Here is a 26,801-nt window from a genome sequence, read left to right as displayed (position 1 = left end):
ATGATTCAAAATTTTGAATGGCATTCATATGGCAGAATTGTTCGCAATAACTAATTATTTACAATTGAATCAATCAAAGAATCATTACAAATACATACAAATACAACCCACATCTTTGCACAAATAATGAACGCCTGTTTACCGCATTTTCACAATGATAAATAATTCAGCAATTAGATTATTAAACCTAAACTCCTACGACCAAGAAAATTGTTCCAGATCAAGATCCCTCCATAAAAATTCCGCAAAACCGCAACATAGGAACAGAATGCCCGAGTATGCCTCACAAAAATCCTGCATACACCTCGGACTCCCAACATTGCACAGACAAGAGCCATCTTCTACTTCCAGCAAACTCAGCTGTCATGCAAAAGGAGGGATAGATCCTTAGTAAATATAGAAGCATAAGCATGTAAAAGCAAAAAAAATCACTGATTACCATGCATAGCAAACATACCTGAACGTCAAAAAAATGTCATCAATCTGGGACTGGAATTGGTTGATGGCAGAATAAATAAGAAGCAATTATTCAAGTTACACCATGCGGTTAACGATACAATCTGGGTGCAACAGATGTGTAATTGGAAAGAGCCTGTACAGTTGAGCACCTGCAACATGAGCATACTGCTTCTTCAGCACTTACAATTCAAGTCAGAAAAATCTAGAAAACTCAGTTTGCTTCTTAAACTTAGTTATACACACCTAGCAGCTATGTTGTGCAAGTTTGTTTGACTGATGGTGCAAGCTTGTGTGACTGATGGCTCAACCAGTAACCTGAAGCTTCTGAAGCAACAGGAAATAACCAAAAGTCTCTGCACGAGGTCTGATCCATAGATCACCTTGTCACATTAGTTTCAGAAGCAACAGGAAGGAACTCAGGGAAGGCACAAAGTTTAATCCTCCACGACTGGGTTTTCAGCACCATAGTACAATTTCTTAATAATACCATATTTTTTCATCATAGTTGGGCTCCAGCATCATTCAGCAGCTGAAGTATGCCACGCATCTGAAGATATGGGTTCTCCAGTAGTTTTTCGTTGTTGCTCTGTTGAAACAAAGGCATAATCAAATCCTTACTGTAGAGTCCCACAAACAAGAGCGTTAAGCATGAAACTGAAGTGGCAAACCTGTTGTGCTTTAAAGACAAGATCATGAAGCACCCTCTGGTATTTCTCAGGTTCCTCAGTCATCATCCTCTGAAAGAACACACGTTTTAGTATCTAAGCAAAATTGAATAAAAGAAACTAAACACTCGGATCACTGAATACTTTCAGATGAAAAAAGAATACCTTCAAGAGAAATGCTGAAGCATAATATGCCACCCTTGCATCAGTATCATCCAACAATCGCCTGTGAAGCAGCATAAATTCAATTCATCAGAGGCACTCGAAGTCCAAAAATTCTATGCTAAAAAGAAAAAAACTAAAACTACCTGAAAAATTCATCCCCTCCAATATCCTGAAACACAGCAGGATCACTGGTACATTTACCAATTAAAAGCAAGAGAAGAGCCGCACGTATGTCAGATGCAGATCCTGGTAAAATTCCCCTTCCTTTGCTGCCAACAGATACACCAAGAGCAATATCATCTGTAGCAGCACTAGCAAGTTGAATCAACGGCCAATAAAATAAATCAGTAGAGATGCGTGCTACTAATTGCATCGGAACACTAGCATGACCACTCAATAGCATAGCTGCCATTGATGCAGACTCACTATCAGACACACAGCTGCAATGTTTGTTTTCCTTGTCCCCGATAAGCTCAATTCCATTAAGCATATTTTGCTGTAGAGGAAGCACTGTATCAGTTTCACACCCATTTCCAGCTGGACCAAAAAAGAAGTTACTAGCCCCAATGACGTCACCAAAAGGAGAGTGACCAGCACTAGCTTTTGAATCAAAAGATGATCTCAGACATAATTGAGAAAATAGTAGATCGCACATCTGCTCAAATGAGAATATAGAGGTCAGACATATGCAAACGAGATATCATCTAGCTAAAAATAAGGTGCAATTTTACAACTTGTGAAAATCAATGGACAAGTGAAGACCTTAAAATGCACCTAAAATTTTACAATAAAAATTATACATGCTGCGAATTTCATATGATTATCAAAAGAATATAAGATAAAACATGTTATTAGACAAGATATAACTCTAATAGTACATTCTGAAAGAATCACTATAAATTGTACTCTCTGCCTAGTCAAGATAACATCGCCCAAACAAATGAAATTAAAACCATAGAAGCTGAGGCACTGTTGAAATTTTAAATTTCAAACTGATGTAAACCATTAGCATACTGCTGACAGAAATCACACAAACAAGATCTAATTACATGTGCAGCAAAGTAATCAACGTTACTACAACAATGCTAACATAAAACTTGCGAGAGACAAGGCCACTAGCCTTTGCATAGTTCCAATATGTCAGCAAGGAAATCACAAACAGTAAAAATGATAAAGAAAGGGGCAATACCTTCAGCACATTGATACGATCCGTTTCATTTATAGAAACCACCAAGAGAAGAGCACTATTCATAACTCCAATTACCGCATTTGCTTTCTCCAAACTTTCACTGGAGATGTCATGGTTCACTACCCCATCACCATTTACATGCTGCAAATTGCTTTTATTTAACAAAATTTGACATTGCATAAGAAATTTCTCCAGAACAAAAAGAAAGCCCCACCGAATATAGTTATATTTTGACTTCAGTAGACCACACAAGAACCATGTTGTTAAGCGAACCACATGTGGGGATGAAGCATCCTGGACCACAATCATTTCAAGTTCCTCCTGCAGCTTTCTTATATTTGAGATACTGCTTGTCTCACTTTCACTAATGATATCAGAAACAAGCAGCTCAATTAGCCAAATATAACCATTTTGTCGGTATGCAGTCCTTTTTGAGTGAAGAAGGGAATGAAGTGTTGCCCAAGCAAGTCTTACTTTCCCCAAATTAAAATCAGAATCTGCAGCATTGTCCTGGATGCTCTCAAAGGACTTGAAAACTTTTGTAGTTTGCATCATGTCAAAGAACTCTCCATCCAAATGTGTAACCATGCTTATTGTTGAATCAAACTCAGATGTAACATTCTCCAACAGCTGCAAAAGACCGAAGGATATATTACTCAAATAATATATTTGGAAGCAACTGAAACACCCAGTAAAGACTTATCAAACTTTTTTCACTAAACCCTGGAAGGACAGCCTATAACATGATGATCAGAAGAACCAAGAACTTTATCAGAAAGCTTAATGTAGGGAAAACCCAAGAGGCAAATAAATTCAATTACGTCTGATGGTACAACTTACAGCAGCATTTAAATGGCCAAACACGTGATAACTAGATATAGCTGAAGCAATGGATCTTCTTAAGAGCCCTCCTATGCCATCCACACCATGCTTGATCGCCATATAGAATGCTTCAGGTGCATCTACTAAATGTAGCATCATTGCCAGAGGCTGAATCTCATCATTGCTGTAAAATGAACCTCCAGCAGACAAAGTGATTTCACTTTGTTTATGCAAAATATAGTCAAAAAACACTGCAAAGAGGTTCCTCTTTTCTTCGACTGAGTTAGCCCTGGAATACTGCAATAAAATCCATACATGAATATATCCACAATTCTCAAAATACCAGAATTTTCATTCAGAAAGACAAATAAAAATTGATCTTTTCTCTCACATTTGCCAATGGTCCATTCAGGGAAGCCTGTCCGACATGACTATGGAGGTAATAAAAAACCATACTGTTTACATGGAATATCTTTCTGTTTTTCAGCTATATGCCTGTTCCTTGGACAAGCTAATCTCATCAAGATTATAAAATGGGAAAGAATAATTCACGAGTTACTTATCTTCTTGAAACCAACAAGAAACCTAACAAATACACAATTCTATAACAAGTGCCTTTCGCCTCTAAATTGCAAGACATGCCTTTGACATTAAATTCCACCTCCCTATCCATAAGACTGAACATCTTAACATACTAAATGAAAATAGTATTTTTCCTTTAAGCTGGGGAACTTTTACATGAAACACTGAACCTGGAACTAGGGATAGACAGGAAACAGTGAAAAAATGTAACATGACAACAAAATTACTCTCGAATAGTGCAAGTGTAGAATTCACCTAACATTTTTAAAGCTATAATTATGGCCATAAGAGATCTTTTCAAATGATCTCAGGTTTTTCTTTTCTTTTCATGTTTTCTTCTTTATCAAACTCATTGTAAAGGGACTATAGATTATTGAATATTATAATCCAATCAACCTTGGGACAAGAGTAACAAAATTCTTGTGGCCAGATAATAGATCGTGCAATTAAATGCCAAATTATATGCTACAACACCTTCACTAAATAAGGAATGATGTAAACTATAATAATATTCATTAAAAGCTTGTAAGAGTTAGGGTGAGAAACCAAAAAACATAAACATGTTGCTATGCTTTGGAAAGCATTGCTGAAACTCAACCCAAATTCAAGAAATGAAATGCTCGATTACAAGGACAATTTGCCATTACAGCCAACTTGCTGAGGTGATCTTAACTTAGAGCACCTCCATCATTTTATCAATCACAAGTTACTTATGAATTACGTATCATTATTTGATTTTTTTAAAATTTATTGACATTGGACTACTAATTTCTGGTTATTAGACATAAATTTATAAAGTAACATTACAAAATGGTTGTGTTTAGGAAAGTGGAAGGATATCAAAATAGCTTTTTATGATTTGGTAAACATGCGTAGAGCACAAGATGCATACTCCAGAGAAGTAATCTCTACATCACCATGTTTGAGTGTCATTTCCAATAATATATTTGCGAACCTAAACAAGCAGATAAAAGAAACAAGACCTTCCTGCTGGTTGCTAGTCTACAAAAACAAATAAATTAGACGCGGAAACAGAATGTTGCATATGCAATATTAGACAGGTTTTCTAATTCAGAAGACGATTTTTCAGTAAATATAATTCATAACTACAGAACAGATCATGCTTTTAGGTCTATGATCCAGCTGTTTTTGCTATAAAATTTCATTAAAAGTACTTTAATATTTCATGTATAATGATTTCAGGGTCTGCTAGCACACATTGATTGAGTTTATATCATTTAAGATAATAAACAAATGCATCATAAAATTTCATTTTCCAGCTTTTACTTTTATGTGATCTTTTTAAGTTTTTTTCAAAAGACATGCCAGGATATGAAATGAGACTATGCAATATGATCCACTAAACCATAATTTAAACCCCTTTTACACATTTATAACCGCATTGCATTAATTTTACCCCCAGCTTTCTGCTTTAATTGATATGAAACTCTCACTATTTTACTTTGTAACATTTGCCACCTTCAGGAAATACTGAAATTGATTAAAGTTCAAGGACATGAATGAATAAAATAATAATAATAATAATAATAATAATTAATAATAAAGCAGCAGTAGAAAGAATATACAACCAACATTTTGTGAACCAACTCAGACAGTAAACTGATGCACAGCATGTCAGAATTACCTCCATGCAGACAAACTCAATTCCACCAAGTGACTCAACTTGTTCAATAGAAAGAAATGGAACCTCCGAAACAGCATTATTGGAGCCATCTGGAACTTGGTACAAAAGGTTAATCAACATGCATATAAGCTTGCTATGAAGTACTTCTGCCCATGAATGTTGACGACTTGTTTCCAAAAGAGATTTAATAACCTGAAAAATGAAAACAACAAATATATCAATGAGTAAAGACTAAAGACAACGTTCATGTAATCACTCAATTACAAACATTTACTTGGCATGTCTTCCACTAGTACAACATAATTGCTTACCCAGAGTGAGTTTTACTCATTATTTTACACCAATCAGTATGAACTATGAATATTTATAGTTGCATTGTTTACATTACAGTTTAATTTTGTCTACAAGCTTTTGGATGAGATTTGATTAACATGGAGGACAAACTAAGAAATAGATTCATATCAGGGAATCCAATATTTAAAAGGAGAAAAACATGATCTACAACCTGCCAAGTTCATACTTCTGCTCAAATCAAACAGGGCATTTCATTGGATCCATCAAACTGCCCATTCAGACAATTGCTAAGGGGCACCATTCTAGAAACTATAAATTTAATGAGCAAACTGTAGATGCATCCATTATGCAATGTACTTGAGTTTCAAACATTTTCCAGCGATAGTTTACCGCCAGTAGTTTCAGGTTCATCCAAGAGCACGTTAACCTATTAACTGATGTTCATAACTGTTTGGACAGTGAGTTGTCCTTGGTACGATACTTTTGTGAATCAACCCCATACACAAGCCAATGCAGCACAATATCCTGGAGGCAAGGGGAACGGCAGAAAGACTTGGCTCCTTGTCCTTAATGGAGTTCTGCAAGTTCTGTTATGAGTTTCACAATACATAAAGAGTGTGGACTACCCCACTCTGCTACCAAATAATAGTCCTTTTTCCTCAAGCATCTTACATTCATTTAGATGCCAGAGCTTTTACTTATGTAAAATTTTACAATACAGCAACTTCATTTGAGCCCACAGGGAATATCCTGAATTTTGACACAATTCATGAGTCAATTTTCAAGCATCAAGAACTGTGATTATATTTTAGATTGAGTTCCACACAGATGAGAACTAGAGAAACTCTAATTTCAGGAAGCAAGAAACTCAAATTATAGCTTGCAAGGAAAGTAATGGTCAAAATGAAGCTGTAGACACAAAAATAAATTGGAAATTTTTCCTCACCCTAGCATCTATACCCTTCAACCTTTTCCTCTGAATTCTGCCACTATCACAAACAAAGTAAAGCAAACAGCTCAAACCAGCAGCCCAAACAGTTTCTTCCTTTTCTTCTTTCTGTATAGAACATGGAACGCCAATCAGTTTTTAAAAAGGTAAGGAACTAATAGCATTATAGAACTTCACTGTCCAAGAAAGTTCTTCATTTGGGGAATTACGCGTCAGGCCAAAATTCGTGGCAAACTTTTTGTGCAATGTGTTAGAAACAGAATGCAGGAGTACCAAGAAGTCCATGATGAAGGTATCAATTGATATGGCTAATGAAAATAAAAGAAACAAATACAAACATATGTGTAACATGGTATGGTACCTTATTCTGTTTTGTCTAGATAATAACTATACATTTTGTAAATTCAGTGCTTGTCTGAATTGAGTCATATCATAAAACTTTAGAAGAAAATGATTGTAACTCAAAGACACAATGATCCAGTTTCCAGTCATCTAGAAAGCTTTTAACAATTCCAAAACAACTAATCAATCCGGTTATGTATAAAAGGGGACTGAAAAGGTCATGTTAGAATATTTTATGAATGTCCATTGAGGCTGACCGAATATGAAGATACATAAGTCTATACAAATACAAATATGCTCAAAATTCGCATCATGGGGCGTTTCCAGTATATGTACATAAAATTCTATGGGCTATTACAAGCTACTAACAAGTAAGTGGTGTAAGTGGTAATAAAACCATATTAAACACATACATATATGGTCAGCTCAAATTTTTCATGCATAGATCCATGAAACAAGCACATAAGGTATCATGGTTCATAGCAAACCAAACCTCAACACCCCACCCCCCCAACCAAAACCACCAATTTAAGATTAGTAAATGTAGTTTAACAGTTCAGCATGAATATCTGACCTATTCATGATTTTACAAATGCACCAGCATTTTGCATTCTTTAATGTTTACAAATTTCTGCATCAAGTACTGACCAAGTCACTCAGTCTACATGGCCCAGTCAAGAGTCAATCCTGAAGTCATGAGGATTCTAATTTCTAAGACACCTTCAGCTTGCACTATAGCTTCTAATATTTCAATATCTGTAAAAGGTGCCATATGATCACATCCTTCCAGCATCACACTTTCTCCTCTCCCATTGCAAGGGCCAATTTAGTCACATCATGCCAGAAAAAAGTTGTTGGCGTCATGCTCCCCCAGTCCTCCATAGAACCATTTTATCTTTCCCATCTTCATACTCATGATAAACTTTTGAAAAAATTGAAGGCATTGTGAAACTATGGATGTTCATCCCCACATGTAAGTTAAGTGCCAGCAGTAAGAATTCATTGAATATTCATGCTTTGAATGTGGCATTGATGATTCTCAATGCTAGTCATTTTATATTTTTAAAGTGAAATTTCAAAACCATCTTTAATTTGACGTCCTTCTTGCTTCCAATATGAGAACCTCATGTAAGCTTCCCACCTAACCTCTGTAATGTTGCAGGTATCAAAGCAACGACTCAAAATTTACGGTTTGTTGGAAGAGAGATTCTCATCAATTTGAATCACCATTGTAACAACGTATCACTTGAGAAACCCAAAGCCAGAAACATGTAACTGACAGAATTTTCACATTTGTACCTTTCCTATATGTACACGAGTAATCACAAAGTCCAAGTTAACATCACAAACTGGATAATTAACCAACAACTCACATTATCAATAAATATCATCTAAGCAAATAACTTTAGCAACAAAGATAAGAAAGACCTGCCCTTGAGCGGTCCTAACTTCACATATTAATTGATGTATGTCAGTTAGACAATGTTAAGAAGGTCAACTTCATCTCACAGTTGTTCAGAAACTTGCCTATGATATACCCTTTTAGTAAACATAAGAATCCAAAATAAGAAATATGTTCGACACTAAAGGTCTGAAATATCATTAGATATTATCATACCTGAACAAGAAGAAGAAGAACCTCATATAAGATATCCAAAAGCCATGATTCAAAGCAATCAACTGCAGAGGAAGTTCCAGATTGTGTGGGCAACTTTGAACCTCTCTTGGCTACAGTTCCAAACTGAACCCCACCACTAAAGCCTTGTTCATGAGAAGATTCCTCCTCTTCAACTATAGGAGAATCTTCTGAAAATATAGGCTCAAGCAACTGAGAGTGAACCCCAAGATTCAAAATCAAATCAAATGCTCGAACCCTAGTGGCCACTCTCAAAGCGCTTAGCATCTCCTGAAAGATTTAATAATAGTAAGATGCCGATAATATAATCTGACAAAGCTCCTATCAGAAAATATTTGAAGTACCTCGATCATTGACAGAACCAGAGGAGCAGCACTTGAAGGATCCATCACATACCTACAATTAATGTACAGCACTCAATAAGAAAAACAACCAAAAAAGGAGAAATTAATAGGACTTATGATGCATTTCTTATGAGAATGGAGGACAAGCTTGAATCTGTTCTTGTAAAATACAAATCCAGATAACCAGTTGCGCAACTTTCGACAGGATAGGTGAGTTTTTTTCTTCAGTTACATTGTCTAGGACTCTGTCCTTTCAAGTACTGCCTATATGATCGACAAGGTAATTACCTTCATTGCCAATTATCACAAAGCAAAAGAGTGGTAAATCCAGCACAACATACAAAAGTTGACATCACTGAAGCAAAATGGGACATTTACAAAGAACAATCAACTGAACCTAGACATACATGTACGGTGGCTTTTGGGAGGCAGATGCTAGAAAGCAATCCAAAGACTTGTTGCATACTAGAACCAATAATTGGGAAACATCCATAATCTGGACACATGCATAGCCCAGAATCTTCAAACAATTTAGCAAAACAAATAGAACTGAAACTCTTTAAGACATTCTACATCAATCACCAACAAAAGGAAGGAAGAACCAACCCCCCTCCTTCCTTTTTCTTCCAGACCTTTGTCATATTCAACAAGGTAGCTTTATGGAAAATGAATGGTGCAATCCTAAAGAAAGTTCAGTGCAAATCACCAAAGCACCCGGACACCTTATCAGATAGGCAATAGAGAACAAGGAAGCAAAAGGACTAGTATTATGCAGCTCAGTAGAATTAAGCAACTTACATGTCAATTACAAGCTTAATAAGAACACTGACAGCGACATCTGTAATAGGCCTTCCACTACCACTTGTTTGTCTATATGGTGCAAGAGTTGAATTTGTATTTGTAACAGAAACCTCTGAACATACAGCTGCAATAACTTCATCAATTTCAGCAGGGCTGAGACGTAAAGGCTGCTGTTCACTGTACCAGACAACAAGAGTAGTTGGAAACTTAGAGAAACAGTAAAGTGAACTTATCCTCCATACAGAAGAAAAAAAGAAAAGAAAAGGAAGAACGCCGAGATTGGAAAAATGCAGACCAACATTGAAGGGAAACAATAATCTCCAGTTACATGAAGAGGTATGTGGAAAGTTTTAAAAGTTTAAAGGTATAAGATATTCAGTCCATACTCCATAGTAATATGACACAATCAAACCAATCTAATGTGTGGATTCAAGAATAGAAAACACTGAAGTTTTAATTTTACTGTATAAACTGTATTTGGATTCTCCAATAGCTTTGCAACCTTAAAAACAATGTCAAAATCTTCATATCACTTCCATTACTTTCTTTTTCTGCCTATGATGTCAAATGGAAACTGTTACTTGCACCGAGAGTTGAAAACACAATCAAATAATTTATAACGTCCTCCAGTGGAAAAAAGGGAATTGGTCATGGACAACAATTTCCAAGTTGTCAATTGTGGAATTTTTAAAATGGAAAGCCAGTTTAATTGCTTGATGTGAAGCAACTATTGGAAATTGATACTCTCTACAAGTGCAAGCACTGTGGTAGACTAATACTAATAACTGATGATTATTTGGTGAAAACGGTGACAAAGGGGAAAACTCAGGCTGAATTTGATCAGACATAACCAGTATCAACAAAGAGCATCCCTAGACAACCGCTGTGTTAAAAAAGAAGAAACCCAGTACAACAATACTAGCTCCAAACAGGGAAACCTGCACACCGAGATACAATGTTCTTAATCCTGGATTCTTCTAAAAGTACAAAAAAGCAAGACAGTTCGACAGTATTAATTGGCAAACTCTTAAGAAAATGTAAACCAAAATAAGCCAGATTTGAAGTTATATCCCACTGTATCAGACATGAAACTTCTCATATCATACAACATCAGTACAAATTACGAAACTTCATTTTCTGATTTAAAAGTTGAGAACCTGACAATCATTACTCAATAATTTTAAAGCACCAAGAAAAAACTGAAAAACCCATAAACCAAACCAGTCAAAAGATAAAAAAGAAGTTACTGATATTCCAACACAATTTGTCAGTTCAGAAATAAATTAAATACGAGCAGTTGATGCCCTGATTATCTTATTTCAGACAGTATTGTCAAAGGATAAAAGCAATCAGAGTAATGCATGAAAATCAGAATAACAAGCTCCAGTTCAGGAAAAAGAAAATGACTTTGAGCAGTAGGTGGCCCAACTCTTTATACACATAACTACAGAAGTGCCCAACCACAAAAACAATCACATAATTTATGCAAAGAACAACAAAGCTCTGCTTCCTGAAAGCAACAACAACACTCATTCCATTATGAAAAGTTGAAGAAACATAAAGTCATAAAATTTATACATATTACACATGATGACACTGACCCATCACATGAAAACTTGAACAATTTCATTAAGAGATTGATTCCTCAATCAAAATGTGGATAAAAAAATAAAATTGTTTCAAATACAAGAACAAACCACACCAACAACACGAAATTTTCAAAAATTTCTTCTGCTAAACAAAGCCAAATTGCAAGCCAGTGCAAATAACAAAGTCAAAAGGCTTCAGTACCTGTAATGTCGATATTGAAATAGAGGGCGAGAACGTAGACGAAATGTGCTTGGTGGTGCCTCCTCCCTGCAGAAATGCTAACAGAATGAATATTGGATAATATATGTCATCATTAATGATAGACACATGCACATGGAACTGTATCAATAAGACCCAATTTTATGCTGGATTGGAATAAAATCCATTAACTACTTTTCATTCCAAAGAAGGAAAAGAGACAACCAACAAATGGCACTGCAAACACGAAGTTTTATGCTAGCAGAGATCTAATACGGCATGTATGAGCTCAGTGTTTTCCACAAGAAATGGACTGCTCTCTCTTAAGGGAGCAGCAATGCAAGTCGTTCCTCTCTCAACTCAATCAAGAACTAAATAACACGTCCCTCTAAAGTTTTCCTTGCATTTTACCAAGTCTCCACATAATTTAAGTCTATTTCACAATTTTACGTCAAGAGTAAACATTAACTTGATGTTTTTCTCCAGCTTTTATCAAAGCTCCCCTTCTCCTGACTTTTGAACAGTGCTACGCCTATATCACATGGAAGCAGCCATGCAAGGGTGTGAAAACGGGGGCAGAGATGTACCAAAAATTTAGAAGCAAAAGGCGCTGCTCTCTCTCTCTCTCTCTCTCTCTCTCTTAAAGGCTTACGTAATACAATAGAACACAGCACACTGAATGCTCAATGGCTCAACACAAAAAGTGCACGTAGGCACTTGGATCAGTCATAAAAAAGGTATGTATTGACTAAAAATCAGCAGAAGCAGTGCCAAACACAAGGTGAATAGTCCCCTGTTTATATACAAAAGAAGCCCCTGGGTTAGCTACCGCCCCAAGACAGAAGTGCTAAACGCAAAGGGATTAGTCTCCTATTTATATAGAAAAGAAGCCCCTGTGCTACCCAACTCTAGCCATTGAAGATAGTCAATGGCTAGTCCCGTACTGCGCAAAACCCAAAGCTGACCAGAACTGCGACAGAAAAGAAACAGAAAAATAAATAGAAGTACAAAAAAAAAGGAGAAAATGTATGCATACATGTGTGAGTCGTTTGTGTGTCTAGAGATTATGAATACTGATATATACTTTCACATAGACAAACAAACCACAGAACACACACATGATATGTATACATAAATACATGGAGGAGTACATGTCTTCGTGTGGCAGATGCTGTCGGCTGCCTAAAAATTAAAAATCTGTCAGTACAAAACAGACATCACATGAAAATTAGTGATGGTTTATGATGCACCAATGATTCAGATGTTTGTATCAATGATTCATAGTGTTTTTAGCGGAGGATTTTCAATTTTTAGTCCTCCAGCAACATCTGGCATCTCCATTCATAAGTACGTGCAGTCGTGCACATATACATACATATATACAAGCATACATATATAATTTAACAGATAGTTAATATTACTGAATCATTAAAACTACTTTAATATCTCGTTTTCATTCACTATCCAAGTCTTTGAAAAAGACTTGGATAATCAAGTTCTTCTATTCTTTGTTTCCAACCCATCCTTTCAATTCCTCTCTCCGGCAAGACCCAGTCTCAACTAGATCTGTTCCCAGGAGTACCCTCCAAAGTAAACCTTTCTTCTCCTTGGAAATTTTATTTCAGATCAAGCAAATGTGTATTATGCCTCATCTTGATTACAGTAAATGCATTATAACTCAATTAGGGAAAGGAACAATGAGGAAAATCAATAATAGAACTAGAGGAAGAAGATGAAGAATTAGAGTGAAACAAAGGAAAATTCTAATTCATGCTGTGTCATTCTTTCAGTTACAATCTATATATGTTGTAGCCTTATCAACTCCAACATTTATATTGTAGCCTTATCAGCTCCACCATCGAGATACTCAGCCACCGCATTATCATCATATCAGCCATTTACATTGCAGTTCATTTTACAAATAATATTGGTACAGGAAAAACTTCTAAAATAGACATGCACCAACCAAGAATGGTCTCCTCTCTGGACTTAATTCCAATGTTCACTTAACATACCATCAAGCATCTCAGAATTACTCACCATGACAGTTCTTCTCTTTACAATTATCGACCTTCACCACTCATAAGCCATCACATTAGTTTCACCACACCACTAACAAAGCCAACTAGATTTGTAACTGACATACAGAAATGTTCAGGATGGGCTAGTGTCAAGCTAGCTTCCATTTTCTCCTTCATATGATAAAATCTAATTTGGTAATCAAATTAGTCTTTTCTATCGCATTGATACAAACTTCTCTCCCCATGCTCAAAAGCAGTTATTGTTGGGCATTACACTTTAAACATCTTATGCTTTCAACTAATAAATTAAACTGGTTCTCCAAAGTTCCAAGAACGATTTTTCCTGAAATAGCTAAAATGTAAACCTTTTTCTTGGATATGACAACAGATGCCCTACACTTAGCTTTTCTCCTGGAAATGGGCCTTTGTTACCGCAACAACCTGCAAAAAAATCTTCTTTCCTCAACGTATAAAAACATTGAAAAGCGAGTGCTTTCTGAAAGAAGGGATCAAGGTTTGATGGAAAGACAGTATTGATATTTTTTCTCTTTTTTCTCTTGAACCTGTCACTTTCCTATCCTCTCCCCTAAAAAAATTGCGAAGTTGCTTTGGAAAGATAGATGTTATAAATGGTGCATTGGTTCCAAGAGGGCATACAGTAACGACATTAAAGACAAAATATTGGAGTAGACAATGTAAGATGTAACACAGGAAAAACAAGGGCAAATGGGGGAAAAAAGATAGAGGAGCTCACCAGACTTGACGAGAACCAGGTTTTGCACGCTTTGATGCTGTTATTGCTTTTAGATGTGAATGAGCTGAGGCAATATTTGAGGCAGCAGTAACTGTAGAAGGCTGCAACAGCTGCTCAAAATCTGGATCAGAGATAAATTGAGTATCAAAGTCATTTCTAGAACGCACTTTTTGTTTCCTCTCCAGATCAACAAGTAGAGCTGCGGCACCCACTTCTCGAAAATTATGTGTGTGGATGACTGGGGAACTCAAAACACCATCACTAAGTCAAAGAAAAGGAAAAATATTTCATTTTCACGTGCAACCAGTAGAAGATCCAATATAAGAAAATTACTAAAACAAAACTTAAAACAAATAATCAAATGGATTCCACACTATCGAGATACCTGCCACTTGCACCAAATGGAGTGACTGAGTGCTGCTGACATCTGTCCCCAAGCCAACGCCATTTGAGAACATCAGTAGCAATATAATCAACACTGCTTTCATCAATCTTTTCAAGGCTAAATAGATTCACTGTAGATGAACCAATAGCTTCTTTAGTTTCAGGAGGTTCCCTGCTCACAGCTGCACTCGGGCTTAACTGAGAACTAAATGAACTACTGAGTAAAGAGGACAACGTTGGTGAAGACTGCTTTGAAATATTAGACGTTCCAGCAAATGCAGCAGGCTGAAATGATGGTCTTGGCATATGCCGAGCTAGCAGGGCACGAATATAGTTCAAGGACTTTACAAGAGAAGCAGATGCAAAAACTGCTGAAGTGATTGGAGGAGATGCGGCAGCTCCAGGTGCCAATGACATTCCAACCTGAAGGCTTGTTGGATTTAACCATGGAGAAACCTTTCTACTGGTGACAGTATCACATTCGGCAATTGAAGTTACACAAAAAAGATCAATCTGCTGTAGGATCTGTTCTCTAGGTATGTACCTATAGCACAACAAGAAGGAAAAGTTTAACCAATCACAAAATTAAGATGTGGTCATCTTTTAGGTTTTCAATCTGACACGGTTGCAATCCTAGGCCTCTTAATTAATTCCATACAAGAAAAATGAACAAGTGCAACAGCAGTAAATTCATGAGTGCACCTATTTTATTCTGCACAATGGATTATTGCGTCAACAAGTCATCAAAATCTGATGTCTCGCAAAATAATCCAATAAGAGTACAAATTGGTCATCGGAATTGATATCCAATAACAGAAACTCAACAGGCCGTCCTTGCATTCTTTTGGCAAACTGTCTTGAACATTTATTTCCAGTCAAATGTAGCAACTACCCAAATATGAAAGCAGTATAAACCACGAAATGCAGGTTCACCCCCTTCCAGTGACATACTCCTGTTGATATGCCAAGACATGGATATAGGTGCATGGGTATGCATTGGCTGTGGCTCAGGATTGCCTGACCTTCCTGCAATCTAATTATGCTTTTGATCTTTTAGCTTTTACCTTCAAACTTGGTCAATCAAAGAGGGGACACAGTGGAAGTGGACCTTAGCTTAGTTGTCATCCCAATGAAAACTACTCAACCTGTCAAATAAGTTGGCAACCAACCAACCAGCTGATGGGTACAAGTCGTTAGGACCCAGTTTTATGGACTAGTCAATCAACTTGAGCAACTAGTCAAGGACTACTCGTTCACCAACTAGTCCTAATATTAGTTAAGTGATATTTGTTTCTTTCTTTTTCTGTGTATGTGCCTGTGTGACGTTCATTTTATTCATACTGATATTTTATGCCTTCTATTACTTTGGCACTCCAGTTGTTGTGCCATGATAATTTCTATTTGTCACGTTTTTGAGGAGTGAATTGGACCTACTCAGACAAACTAATCTCGATTAGTCACTTTAGGGGTTTGACCAACTTCCCAACTTGGCTATTTAGGTCCTTAGGTGTGGATTGTGCATCTTTCACATAAATTACTAATTGAAAGCACACATGCACATATATGTCAAGTCACAGCTCCACAGCCACATTTCAAGAAATTATCATGTTGAAACCCTAGCACCAATAGTCATACGTGTGAACATAGGAACATATATGTCCAGTGATCAACAGCTCCCTCTGCAAGCTTATTTCAAGCAAAAAAAGGAGAAACAGGTACCAACTATACTACAGTAGAAATAGACCCAGCTGGCAGTAACAAAGCATCAAGAAAACAACAGAAAAAAAAATAACTGTCATCTTTCAAGAAACTTGTCAGTTCCTTGTAAAGCAAAAGTAAGAAACACTACCATAATCCATCAAGACTCCACCTGGAAGATGGACACTAAATCAAGAATTTAGATCCCATGTGAAACTTACACACAATTTCTTTTAAAATGCAAATGATAAGCATTACGTTGATGTACATTGACAGAAGTGTTCTAACATATATATATGCACCACCATAAATAAACCAATCAACATGATGGAAATAGACACATGGCAAGTGGTTTCTCAGAAATATCAATGATAGTTATATTCTTGAGAAGTTGCCACCTGAGCACCTACATGTATCCATGTCCATGTGCAAACCATCAAATCATGTTGAATGGATTACTCATCTTGGTAGACATCAGTATTCATCATTGTCACAAATATTAGCATGTTTTATTCAAAATATCATGTTAAAATAAAAAATAGCTAGAGATGAGAAAACTGAAAAAAAAAAAACACAATTTTTTAAATAATGTGAAAATAAAAATTTTGTGATTTATCACAATATCTTCACAATATTCTCGCAGGCTTTCTCAAAGAAAAAAATAATAATATACCTTAAACATTTTATGTTTATTTGAATTTTAATAACTGTGTTGAAATTTTATCAATTTTTTTTAGAAAAAAATGAAAAACACATATTTTATATTTTAGATTCCCAAGACTTTCCAGAGAAAAATGAACTTTGAAATTACTACCCAACAAAAACAGTGCCAATTATAACGAGAATGATATTTGTGAGAATGGCCATTGGGGAGATTCATTTTCCTTACACACCAAGCCACCTGAAGCTATACAAGATCTTCCCTTCTTCTGAAGCATAGCCACTAATATTATCACAAAATTATGCAGTCCATGTTCTTCAAAGCTTTTGTTATGACAATTTTAACAGTTTAAAAATAGAAAAAATACACCGTCTGCAAAAAAAGCAAAATAGTGGAGCCACTGAATATTCTCTTCCATAAACCACAAAGAAATATTACAAAGGATTTAAAAAATAATATATATATAAAATAAAATAATGTATTTAAAATATATAAGCAAGAATTTTAAAAAAAATCTTGCACAATTATCACGATAATAAATGATAGGTATCTTGTACACGATATTTTAACCTTTCACGAGATTTTGCAGTTAATATCAAGAAGCACTAAAGCACCAAATACTATAATGACATTCTTCAAGTGTTGCCATGATGGTGACAATTCTAAAGTCTAAACCTAGCCAGCTACATTGGTTATTTTGAAAATGAATTAATAAAATGACAAAAGCTACTGCCGGAGCTTCAAATACCATCAAAAATAAATATCACAATATTTTCCAATGTTGGAGAAACAAAATCTTTGTTTAAATATATTTTCAATTTTATTTTTTCTATTTTTTATTTCTTGTATAACTTAGAAAAACTATGAATGTTTGTGGCCCTTTGTCAATACCTTTTCAAAAAAAAAAAAGTACTTGAAAGTTGAAACCTTATAACTTCACAAGTATTTTTTTATATCCATTAGATTTTAAAACATTTTCTTAGTTTTCTTCAACAAAAAGAACCTTCCTGAAAATGCCAGGAATAATTTTCATAACTATGTTCTATAGTAGCCAAAAGTGAAAAATTGGAAACCATTCTGATTGATTCAACTTTCGAACAAAACATTCTGGGGATACTTTACATTTTAATTGGTCAATAAACAACCTCTAACACTGGAAATAATGGATGAGAGGCTAACTTTACTTATCCTAATGCTAGAAGCCTAGAACTAATAGTGCAGTAAATGGAATAATTCTGTCAAACATTTAAGGACACAACACTGATTTTCAGATCCAATAAAAAAGGTAGACATGCATGAAACTGAAATTCAAAGATAAAGGTTCAGACAATGCAACTGAAAACTAATGCATAAAGGAATAAACTGAGAAGAGGAAACTCACCGAAAAAGATAACGTTTAAGAAGTCCAACACACTTTGCAATTACCGCAGGGCTGATAAGAGAAAAAATGTTAAGCCATTAGCAACCATTAGTAAAAATCGTAATATCAGGCAGATGACCAGGAGAGTTATTTAACTTATAAAAGGTTAAATTCATATAGTCATCGACAAGGGAATAACCATAGAACAAGCGAAAATAGAATAAGGATCGGTTTGATTCAAGGCAAAAGCTTTGCCATTTGAATTGCATAAGGTACGCAGGTTTGGTTGACAGGAAAAAGAACACACAAAAATTTTGTTTGAGACTCTAAACCTATGTCACATAGGTACGAGTACGGGTAGGGGGTACGGCCGTGTGTGTGTGTGTGTGTGTGTGTGTGTGTGTGTATATATATATATCACCAAAAAAAAAACATAGGAAAAATTGATAAACAAGTAAACAACATAGAAAGATATATACCAATGGCTCTTGCAGCTCTGTGTTTAAAAAAGTGGTGAAACATTTGCCAAAAGAAATGACAGAAAATAGCAAAAATGAGTGACACTCATCATTTTGTTGGCAAAATCACATCCAAAATTTTTACACCCTCACAATCTCTAATCTACACACAAAAAGCATGACTTTCATGTTCAATCCTGAGTTTTGGGATGTGAAAATCACATCCCATACCGTCAATGTTGGAATGATAATTAGAGTGGAAAACATCTAGGGCACATCACAGACTTACATCTATTACACCAGGCACAACCACACAATGCATCTACATTCTAAAAGTTACAGTTACCCATCAATGAAAATGCAACTGAACTAATGAAACAAAGAAATATGAATCCTATAGTCAAATAAGTTAACTAAGAACTTTTCAAACATGAAACAATATAATTGAAAAAATCATAAAAAAATCTCAAGAAATTCATGTACTACTGAAGTTTTCAATGTCAAAAGCACAACAAAATCTAGAGAATATTTATTAGGATAAGTTAACAAATTTATGAGTTTATGACTCATCTGGAAACAAGTAACTTGAATCAATGTTGAGTCTACTATCCTAGATGTAAATCATGGACAGATTCAAGTGTGTGACAGGGTGAGGCCGACTGCAACCAACATGTTGACTATTGAGTTCAGCAAATCAGAGCTGCACTCACAGGGAAAGGGGCACAGGTTTTGAATACCCTCTTAAACAATTTTTATTACATTGATGTCATGTTAAAGCAGCAATACACATATATACACATGTAGATGTGCATGGATATTTACTATAGACATTCTATACATACACCATATGTAGGCATCTACATGTGTCCACGCATGCATGTATATATGTGTACCTGTGCATGTATAAGCTTATCTGAAAGGCATCTTTATGTCCATGACATTGTCAAATCCTTTCCCTATTATTTCTGATGAAACACCCGAGTATAACAAGTACAATAGTATACCACGGCTACCAAGTTGGAAATGAACATGTGGAAATGGCAGATAAAGATCCTAAAAGAAAATAAAAACTGAAAGTCAAAGGTTAGAATTTTATAGGATATTAAGATTCACTCAGAATAGCATATCCTAAACAAGCAGAATAACCAGTATACAAGCACCAGGCATGACAAAAACGGAATACTCCCATCAAGCTGATTATTAATTTTTCAAATTTGAAACAGCGATATAGCATCCCTCTATTACGAAAGAGCCTTTGCAAAGGTTATGCTCCAAAGGTACAATTTGTCGAAAGAGGAAAATGTACGTGAAACAAAATGTGCACGAAAAGCCAAAAGGGACTCAATACATGCCACTATCAAGTATAGCTAGAAAGCACCACCCAATACATCACACAAAACAGACTAGGAAAAGGCCAGGCAAGAAGAATTTCATTGACTTATTTAGGCTCCATGCCAGCTCAAGTGAGACCTGCTACAGATTAAAAGCTCATCATATTCTTCTACTTGCGTGTCAACTGTCAATAAGTTCTAGTTACTCAACTACTTCCAAATCCAAGCCAAGTACAAGCTAGATTATTCTATAGAAGTTCCACATCCTCATCCTTAAAGTTTCAAAAAGCACAGCATAGCTCTTAAGAGCATGTACAATGCAAAGTTGATATCTCATTTTGTTTTCTCACCATCTATATCACTCGTCAAGAGTTACAGGCAGTAATGGAGAAAGTTTGTAAAGAAAACAAACAATAGAAACAAGTAAATTCAACATGAACATGTGGAATTTGGCATGAATATATAACCAACAATAACGCGAAGAAAAACTAGAATATAGAAAAATAAAAATTTTGACATGAACATATAGAATTTGGCATGAATATGCAACCAGCAATAACGAATGAAAAAGAAAAACTTCACTACCATACAAAATACAAAGCACGTAAAAAAAAGGCCACCCATGAAGACAGAAACATACAGAAGAATTTAGTAAATCATAAACAAAATGACCTTCTAATGATAGAATTATGAAATGAATGGAAGAAAATAATGGAGAGAAAAAAAATATACACAAACACTGAAATAGTTCGTGAGGTGGAACCAAAAATTGGAGAAAGAATTAGGACTGAGGGCGTAACTTGTTAAGCATGAGATTAAATATGTAGTTCTCACAGATAGAAGGAGAGATACCTCCGTTCCCTCTCTGAAAGTGCATGCTCTAACAACACAGTGTAGGCCATCTCTCTAGTAGACTCTGTGGCTAAGTAATCCTGCCAACATAGCATGTTAACAGTACCATCAATGAAAGACATTTGAAAACTCATTATCTATATTCAAATGAAATACTTGCCAGTTGGCTCAAATTTTACAGTAGCACAAGAACATTGAAGCAAGACAACTTTGTGACCTCAAGCAGTATCCAGATTCAGCAACAGAAGTAAAGCTCATAACAGTAGCTTAAAGAAAAATATCTTCAAAAAATATATACATATCTTCACTAAAAATGCATGCAAGTCTCAAAGAGCAATGTTGTTCATATCGCTCCATATCAGAGGGTATTGACCAATACATATCGTACTGGCCCCTTGACAATATGATATAAGGCCAACTTGTGTTTACCTTTTTATTTTTTATTTAAAATCAATTTAAAATGTTTTGATAATTTTTACATATTGGCCAATATACCATATAGGTGAGAAAACTGATATAGCGCTAATACCAATATCTATGAGACTATGACATTGCTACAGAGCTTACTCATAACAAAATAAAGGATGAAACCTTCACGAACATGTGTTCCAAAAAAAAAATCCTTGAGTGTGAGGCCTGGAATTCTATGTCACACAAACTCTTCAAAAAAGGGCAGCACCTAAGTCGACATAAAACGGGTGCCTGTGTGGCTCCAACACGCACCCCAACCGCACCATCTCTTATTCATGTTCAAAATTTTTCCATTCCTTTTTTTCTTCTCATTCTCCCTCTCTTATGTATAGTAATAAAACTAAAAAAGTAACAAAAATTAAGCTAAAAAACAACCATATAATTATATATATTATGAATACTTTATATATATGATAAATCTACATAAATTATACATATATATATATATATATATATGTATATCCTCGCCACACCCCTGCACCCATGTAACGTAGCTGGAATTCAATTTTCATCGATATTTTTCTTCTGAGAAAGTTGATAGTAACCAATACCTTAAGAGTTGAGACTCACTCAAGGCACTTGAGCTGCCTGAAAGATAAAGTCACCTAAAAAATCAACTCCATTAGATTAAGATTAAAACCTTTTAGCCCCTAATTCCCATAACCACAACTGGCAGCTACTCACACAGATACACCAACCTAATTTTTGTAACCTTCAAAATTTACCAGAATAAACTACATGCAGACCATGTCACATGGGTGCTGCTAAATGGCTGCCGTATCCGTGTCACACCCATATCGACGCTGGCTCCAGTGCTGGTGTTTCTCCGACACAGCACATCCAGCTTAGTTAGCCGAACTAGCTCAGAACGGATTGTTTTAAATGTACATATAACTAAACTATCCGTGATCCAAAAGTTTATAATAACTAATAAGGCTATTAAACAATTAAATAACTATGTAACAAATGATTTATATACATATATATATACATCCTCGCCGCAGCCACACCTAATTTTTTTTGAAAAAGGTGCTGCATCAACACCCCCATCTGCACCTGTATCAGCACCTACACCACACAGGCGCACACCCATGTGACATAGCATGCAGACAAGCAAAAGTGCCCATCAGCACTCCAACAATATAATGACTTTGACAAAAGCCCCTTAGATCATGAGAAGTCCTTATAGTCCTTTCTTTCATTCTCTTCTTAGTTCAGTTTTCTTTCCTCCTTTTTTTGTCCACCTTAACAAAGATATGATTAGGAAACTAAAAAGGAGCCAGTAAGATCACAAGGTCAAGCTACAGATTATCTCTTCCAAACTGATCCAACTGTAAATTTTGCAGTTTAAATAATAGATTGTCTTCTGTTCTTCTTTCTGAAAAAGATGGAACTGGATAAGAATGAAGAGTCGCCCAAAATGATGAAACTATTATAAGAATCGCGCCACATTCAAGAACCAGGCTACCATGTCAGTTAAATTTAGATAATTAATATATTTTTTATGCTCTAAGAATAAACAATGATGAGTTCCATCAACACTGATGTTATGAAACGAGTGACTGTGAACCTGACCTGATCAAACAATGCTTACGTTCATTACACTAATTTTTATATTTGGCCTCGATTAGCTGATTGATCTAGTTTTTTTAGTGTTTGCACGCCCTTTACGAAGCCGCAATTTAGCACTTGCATCATTGGGCTCCTGGCCCTATATGGTTTCTACGACGTGTGTCGGTTTATATATTACTATTGATATAACTACTCCGCATGAATAAAAATTAAATAATACAAATCAGACTACCACATTCAGCAAAAGGATGGAGTTAATTCACCCCTTTGTGAAACGGTAACATGCTATCCCATCCTCCAACCATAGAAAAAGAATGCAGGAAACGATATCTGTCATTTCACCAATGCAGCTTGGCTCAGGCCCTTGAGTCATGCTAGTACAGTTACCAATTAAGGATATAAACAGAACCCAATTAAAATAATACTGACATGTAGAATCAGCCCTTACTGCCCAATCAGTCAATCAGATGATCTCGCGCTCCAAAGATGTATGCGTCAGGACGCTTGATGAACTTAAGGCACGAGATCACGGGCTTGGAAACTAGAACGACCAAGATCAAAGCTCGGGAAACAAAATAAAGGCAACAGAAACATTCGCTAGATTCAGCAAATCAGAAACTTTCCAGCATTAGCAATAGAATAAAGAAAAGGAGAAACAATCGAATGCAAGAGAAACAAAAAAATGTCGTGAGGCCTATAAACCACGTCAAAGCTTCCGCATACCAAAACCACAAACACTTTCAACCTCTTACAAACCAAAAAATACCCACGCACACGCTCGTACTCAACAGCCAGAGCTTCGAACAGACCGAGATCAGCACTCACCCGCAGCGTCCGAGCGGCCTCGGATGCAACCGGCGACTGTGTGAAATGGTGCGACGACGATAGACAGTCCGCGACAGCACGCCGCAGCGGCTCCGGAGGCTTCCTGGCCTGAGCAGATCTCTGTCGCTGCGATTGAAATCTGGAGCTACCGGAACTCCTAATGGAGCTACTGCTGCTCTGGAACAACAGGGGCGGCGACGCCGACGGCTTCCCGCCACCACCTCCACCTCTTCTGAAAGATGACGAAGACCGAATCAACCGATCGTCTAAAGACATTTCTGCCTCCTAGGGTTGCCCCTTCCTTTCTCTCGTCCGATCCTTCCTTCCCTCTTCTTCTTCGTCCCTTTCTCTCCCCCTGAAACCCCTAAACCTCTCGAATGACGTCCGTCGACGGCATCAATGAATCTAACGGAACCACTGCATCACTCTCTATCTTTCTCTCTTCAGAGTCTTCCTTTCCTAGAGATCATTTATTTATAAACACAGACGCCAAACCGAGGACTGAAGGAAAAAAAAAAAAAAAAATACACCGTCCCCTCCCCTCTTCCTTCCCCCTCCTTATATACCAGGAACAGTCTGGCACTAGCGGTTCGAACAAACCCTCGTCTTTACCAGAAAAGACATTTAGGTACTTCATCACTTGATCCGGTAAACGTAGGCGATATTTGTGTCGATACATCGGAAATACAAGTTTTTCATTTAGGGCAAAAATTTTTAGTATAATTAAAAAATCCCACACGATTTTGGGGACATGTTACATGTTAGGCCCCTCACATGATGTTGTGTGTTTGGGAATTGAAATGATAAAAATAACTTTAAAGCATGTTACCTTTAGAGGTTTTTGAAACAGTAACATATGTTAAGTTTGTTCATCTAACCTAAAAATTAGTTAGATTCATTTGATACTTTAAAAAGTGTTTAATGAATTTTGTCATGTTTTTGTGGCAGAGAATTTTGTTACAGTTGTCAAACAACTCTTTAATAAATGTTTGGATCACATTGTTACTATCTTGTGAATCTACCCAAAAACTATCTATGAATATGTTCCAATTTGTTAGGCAAATTATAGGACAATAACAATGTCTTACTATTGTTAAAGGGCCCCTTAAGGAATCTACTTTAAAAATTTGAGCAGATTCATTAGATACATTTTGGGATGGATTTTGTCTCAATCTTTGGGTTACATATGTGCTAATATTGTTGTCAAACACCCAATTAAAGTTTCAATATAATATCATGTGTGAGAACGGTTAGTCAAGTCACACATATCACATATGTACTCATCCTACCTACCTACTGTTTTGTCTCTTCTTTTATACCAAACCCGATTGGCGACTAAGAAAATTGAGATCTGCCAATGTAGAGACTTCCGTTTGTTTTAGAACTACTTATTATAATTAGTAACAAACCTATTTTTAGCAACTGAATATACGGTTTAATGCATGAAAATATGTGTTTCAAAATTATGTAACCTGTAGCCAGTATAAGTTCTAGGGGTTTGAGATTTCGTCTATTGCGGTATACATAATTTACCAGCTGAGTGTCATAATTAAAATCAAAGTAGTTAGATTCATACTTAATCAATAGTTGAGTCCCAAAACAGTAGATTTAATTTTCTTATGTAAACCAACGGACATCTAATTATATTCGATGTTGAATCTAATATGCAAAATTTATCTACGATTTTGCATGTGTGCTATTAAGCTTATTGTAAGTCAAGTTTCCTACCTTGACTTTGCATGTGTGTTATTAAGCTATTGTAAGTCAAGTTTCCTACCTTTCCCCCATAAATTAAAATCTCAAGTGAATTGGTGCAACAGTCAGGATGGGGATTGGTAGGTATTCAGTTTTTGTTTCAAACTCATGTGGTATCAACCTTTTGCATTGCAAAAAATGAGTATCGATATGTAAATTGAAGCAAACTGAGGTACTACTTCGAGGCACCATAATGCAGTCTTGAACCCTTTTGAAAATGGAGAGGCGGAGGAGGTGGGCTTTGGCCTTCAGTCAAGCAATGAAAATAGTTGTAAACTACTTCGAGGCACCATAATGCAGTCTTGAACCCTTTTGAAAAGGGAGAGGCGAAGGAAGTGCGCTTTGGCCTTCAGTCAAGCAATCTGCTCATCAAAAGTAAACAAGCTAACCCTCCACCCCTCTCCTCTCATCCCCAAACACAAAATGTAGTTTTGTTTTGTTTTGTTTTTTTTTGGTCTTGTCACTCAAATACAAAAGCATGTTTTTAAAGCCAGTTAAAAAAACAAGGTCGTAACACCAAACACAATATACGTTTTTGTTTTTGCCACTATGCCAAATTTTTTATTGTTACATGAAAGGACAACATTAATAATGACATCATTTTTTATAGAACAAAAACATATAGTTTGTTTGATAATCTGTTTTGACAACACAATGTTTTTTCTTATTAAATGCCAAATACCCTTTACATGCTTCTTTCTTTACTCGCTCGCGGAATATGGAACCTTTACCGAGATGCACACTTCCATACTTGACGATGGCAAGGCCTTCAAAACAAGATAGTTTAGATTTCGATGGCTGTTGTGGCTTTGTTATTATTGTTGTTGATTTGAAAAGGACGCCAACGGATGTTAATTGCATATTATCGTTTTTCCCATTGCTTTTCATGACCAAAGCGAAGTTCGTCTATTAACCCTTACACGGGCAAAACCATGGGAGTAATTATAATGTAATTATAGATACAATGCACAACAGAAC

General features: G+C 36.0%; 1 protein-coding gene across 5 annotated transcripts; it reads right to left on the bottom strand.

Moving 5' to 3' along the window:
* Window position 1: 1 nt before the first annotated feature.
* On the bottom strand, window positions 2–24,579 carry LOC116254156 (uncharacterized). 5 transcript variants are annotated; one of them, XM_031629316.2, is made up of 19 exons: window positions 24,069–24,579; window positions 21,201–21,280; window positions 18,581–18,631; window positions 14,842–15,384; window positions 14,457–14,717; window positions 11,685–11,750; window positions 9,891–10,070; window positions 9,093–9,144; window positions 8,731–9,018; window positions 6,768–6,878; window positions 5,528–5,719; window positions 3,319–3,597; window positions 2,479–3,108; window positions 1,433–1,944; window positions 1,290–1,350; window positions 1,128–1,196; window positions 703–1,045; window positions 458–608; window positions 2–360 (listed from the first exon to the last, which is right to left on the bottom strand). In XM_031629316.2, the coding sequence occupies exons 1-17, from the start codon at window positions 24,342–24,344 to the stop codon at window positions 959–961; spliced, it is 3,738 nt and encodes a 1,245-aa protein (XP_031485176.1). In that variant the 5' UTR covers window positions 24,345–24,579; the 3' UTR covers window positions 2–360; window positions 458–608; window positions 703–958. The 5 variants fall into 5 exon arrangements, with proteins under 5 accessions (XP_031485176.1, XP_049933805.1, XP_031485177.1 ...); XM_050077848.1 differs by having other exon boundaries at window positions 1,433–1,785; XM_031629317.2 differs by lacking the exon at window positions 24,069–24,579 and adding an exon at window positions 19,911–20,070.
* Window positions 24,580–26,801: the final 2,222 nt, after the last annotated feature.

The sequence above is a fragment of the Nymphaea colorata genome, chromosome 5 (genome assembly GCF_008831285.2).
Source record: "Nymphaea colorata isolate Beijing-Zhang1983 chromosome 5, ASM883128v2, whole genome shotgun sequence".
NCBI classification, from domain to species: domain Eukaryota; kingdom Viridiplantae; phylum Streptophyta; class Magnoliopsida; order Nymphaeales; family Nymphaeaceae; genus Nymphaea; species Nymphaea colorata.
This window is presented reverse-complemented; position numbering and strand designations above follow the sequence as displayed.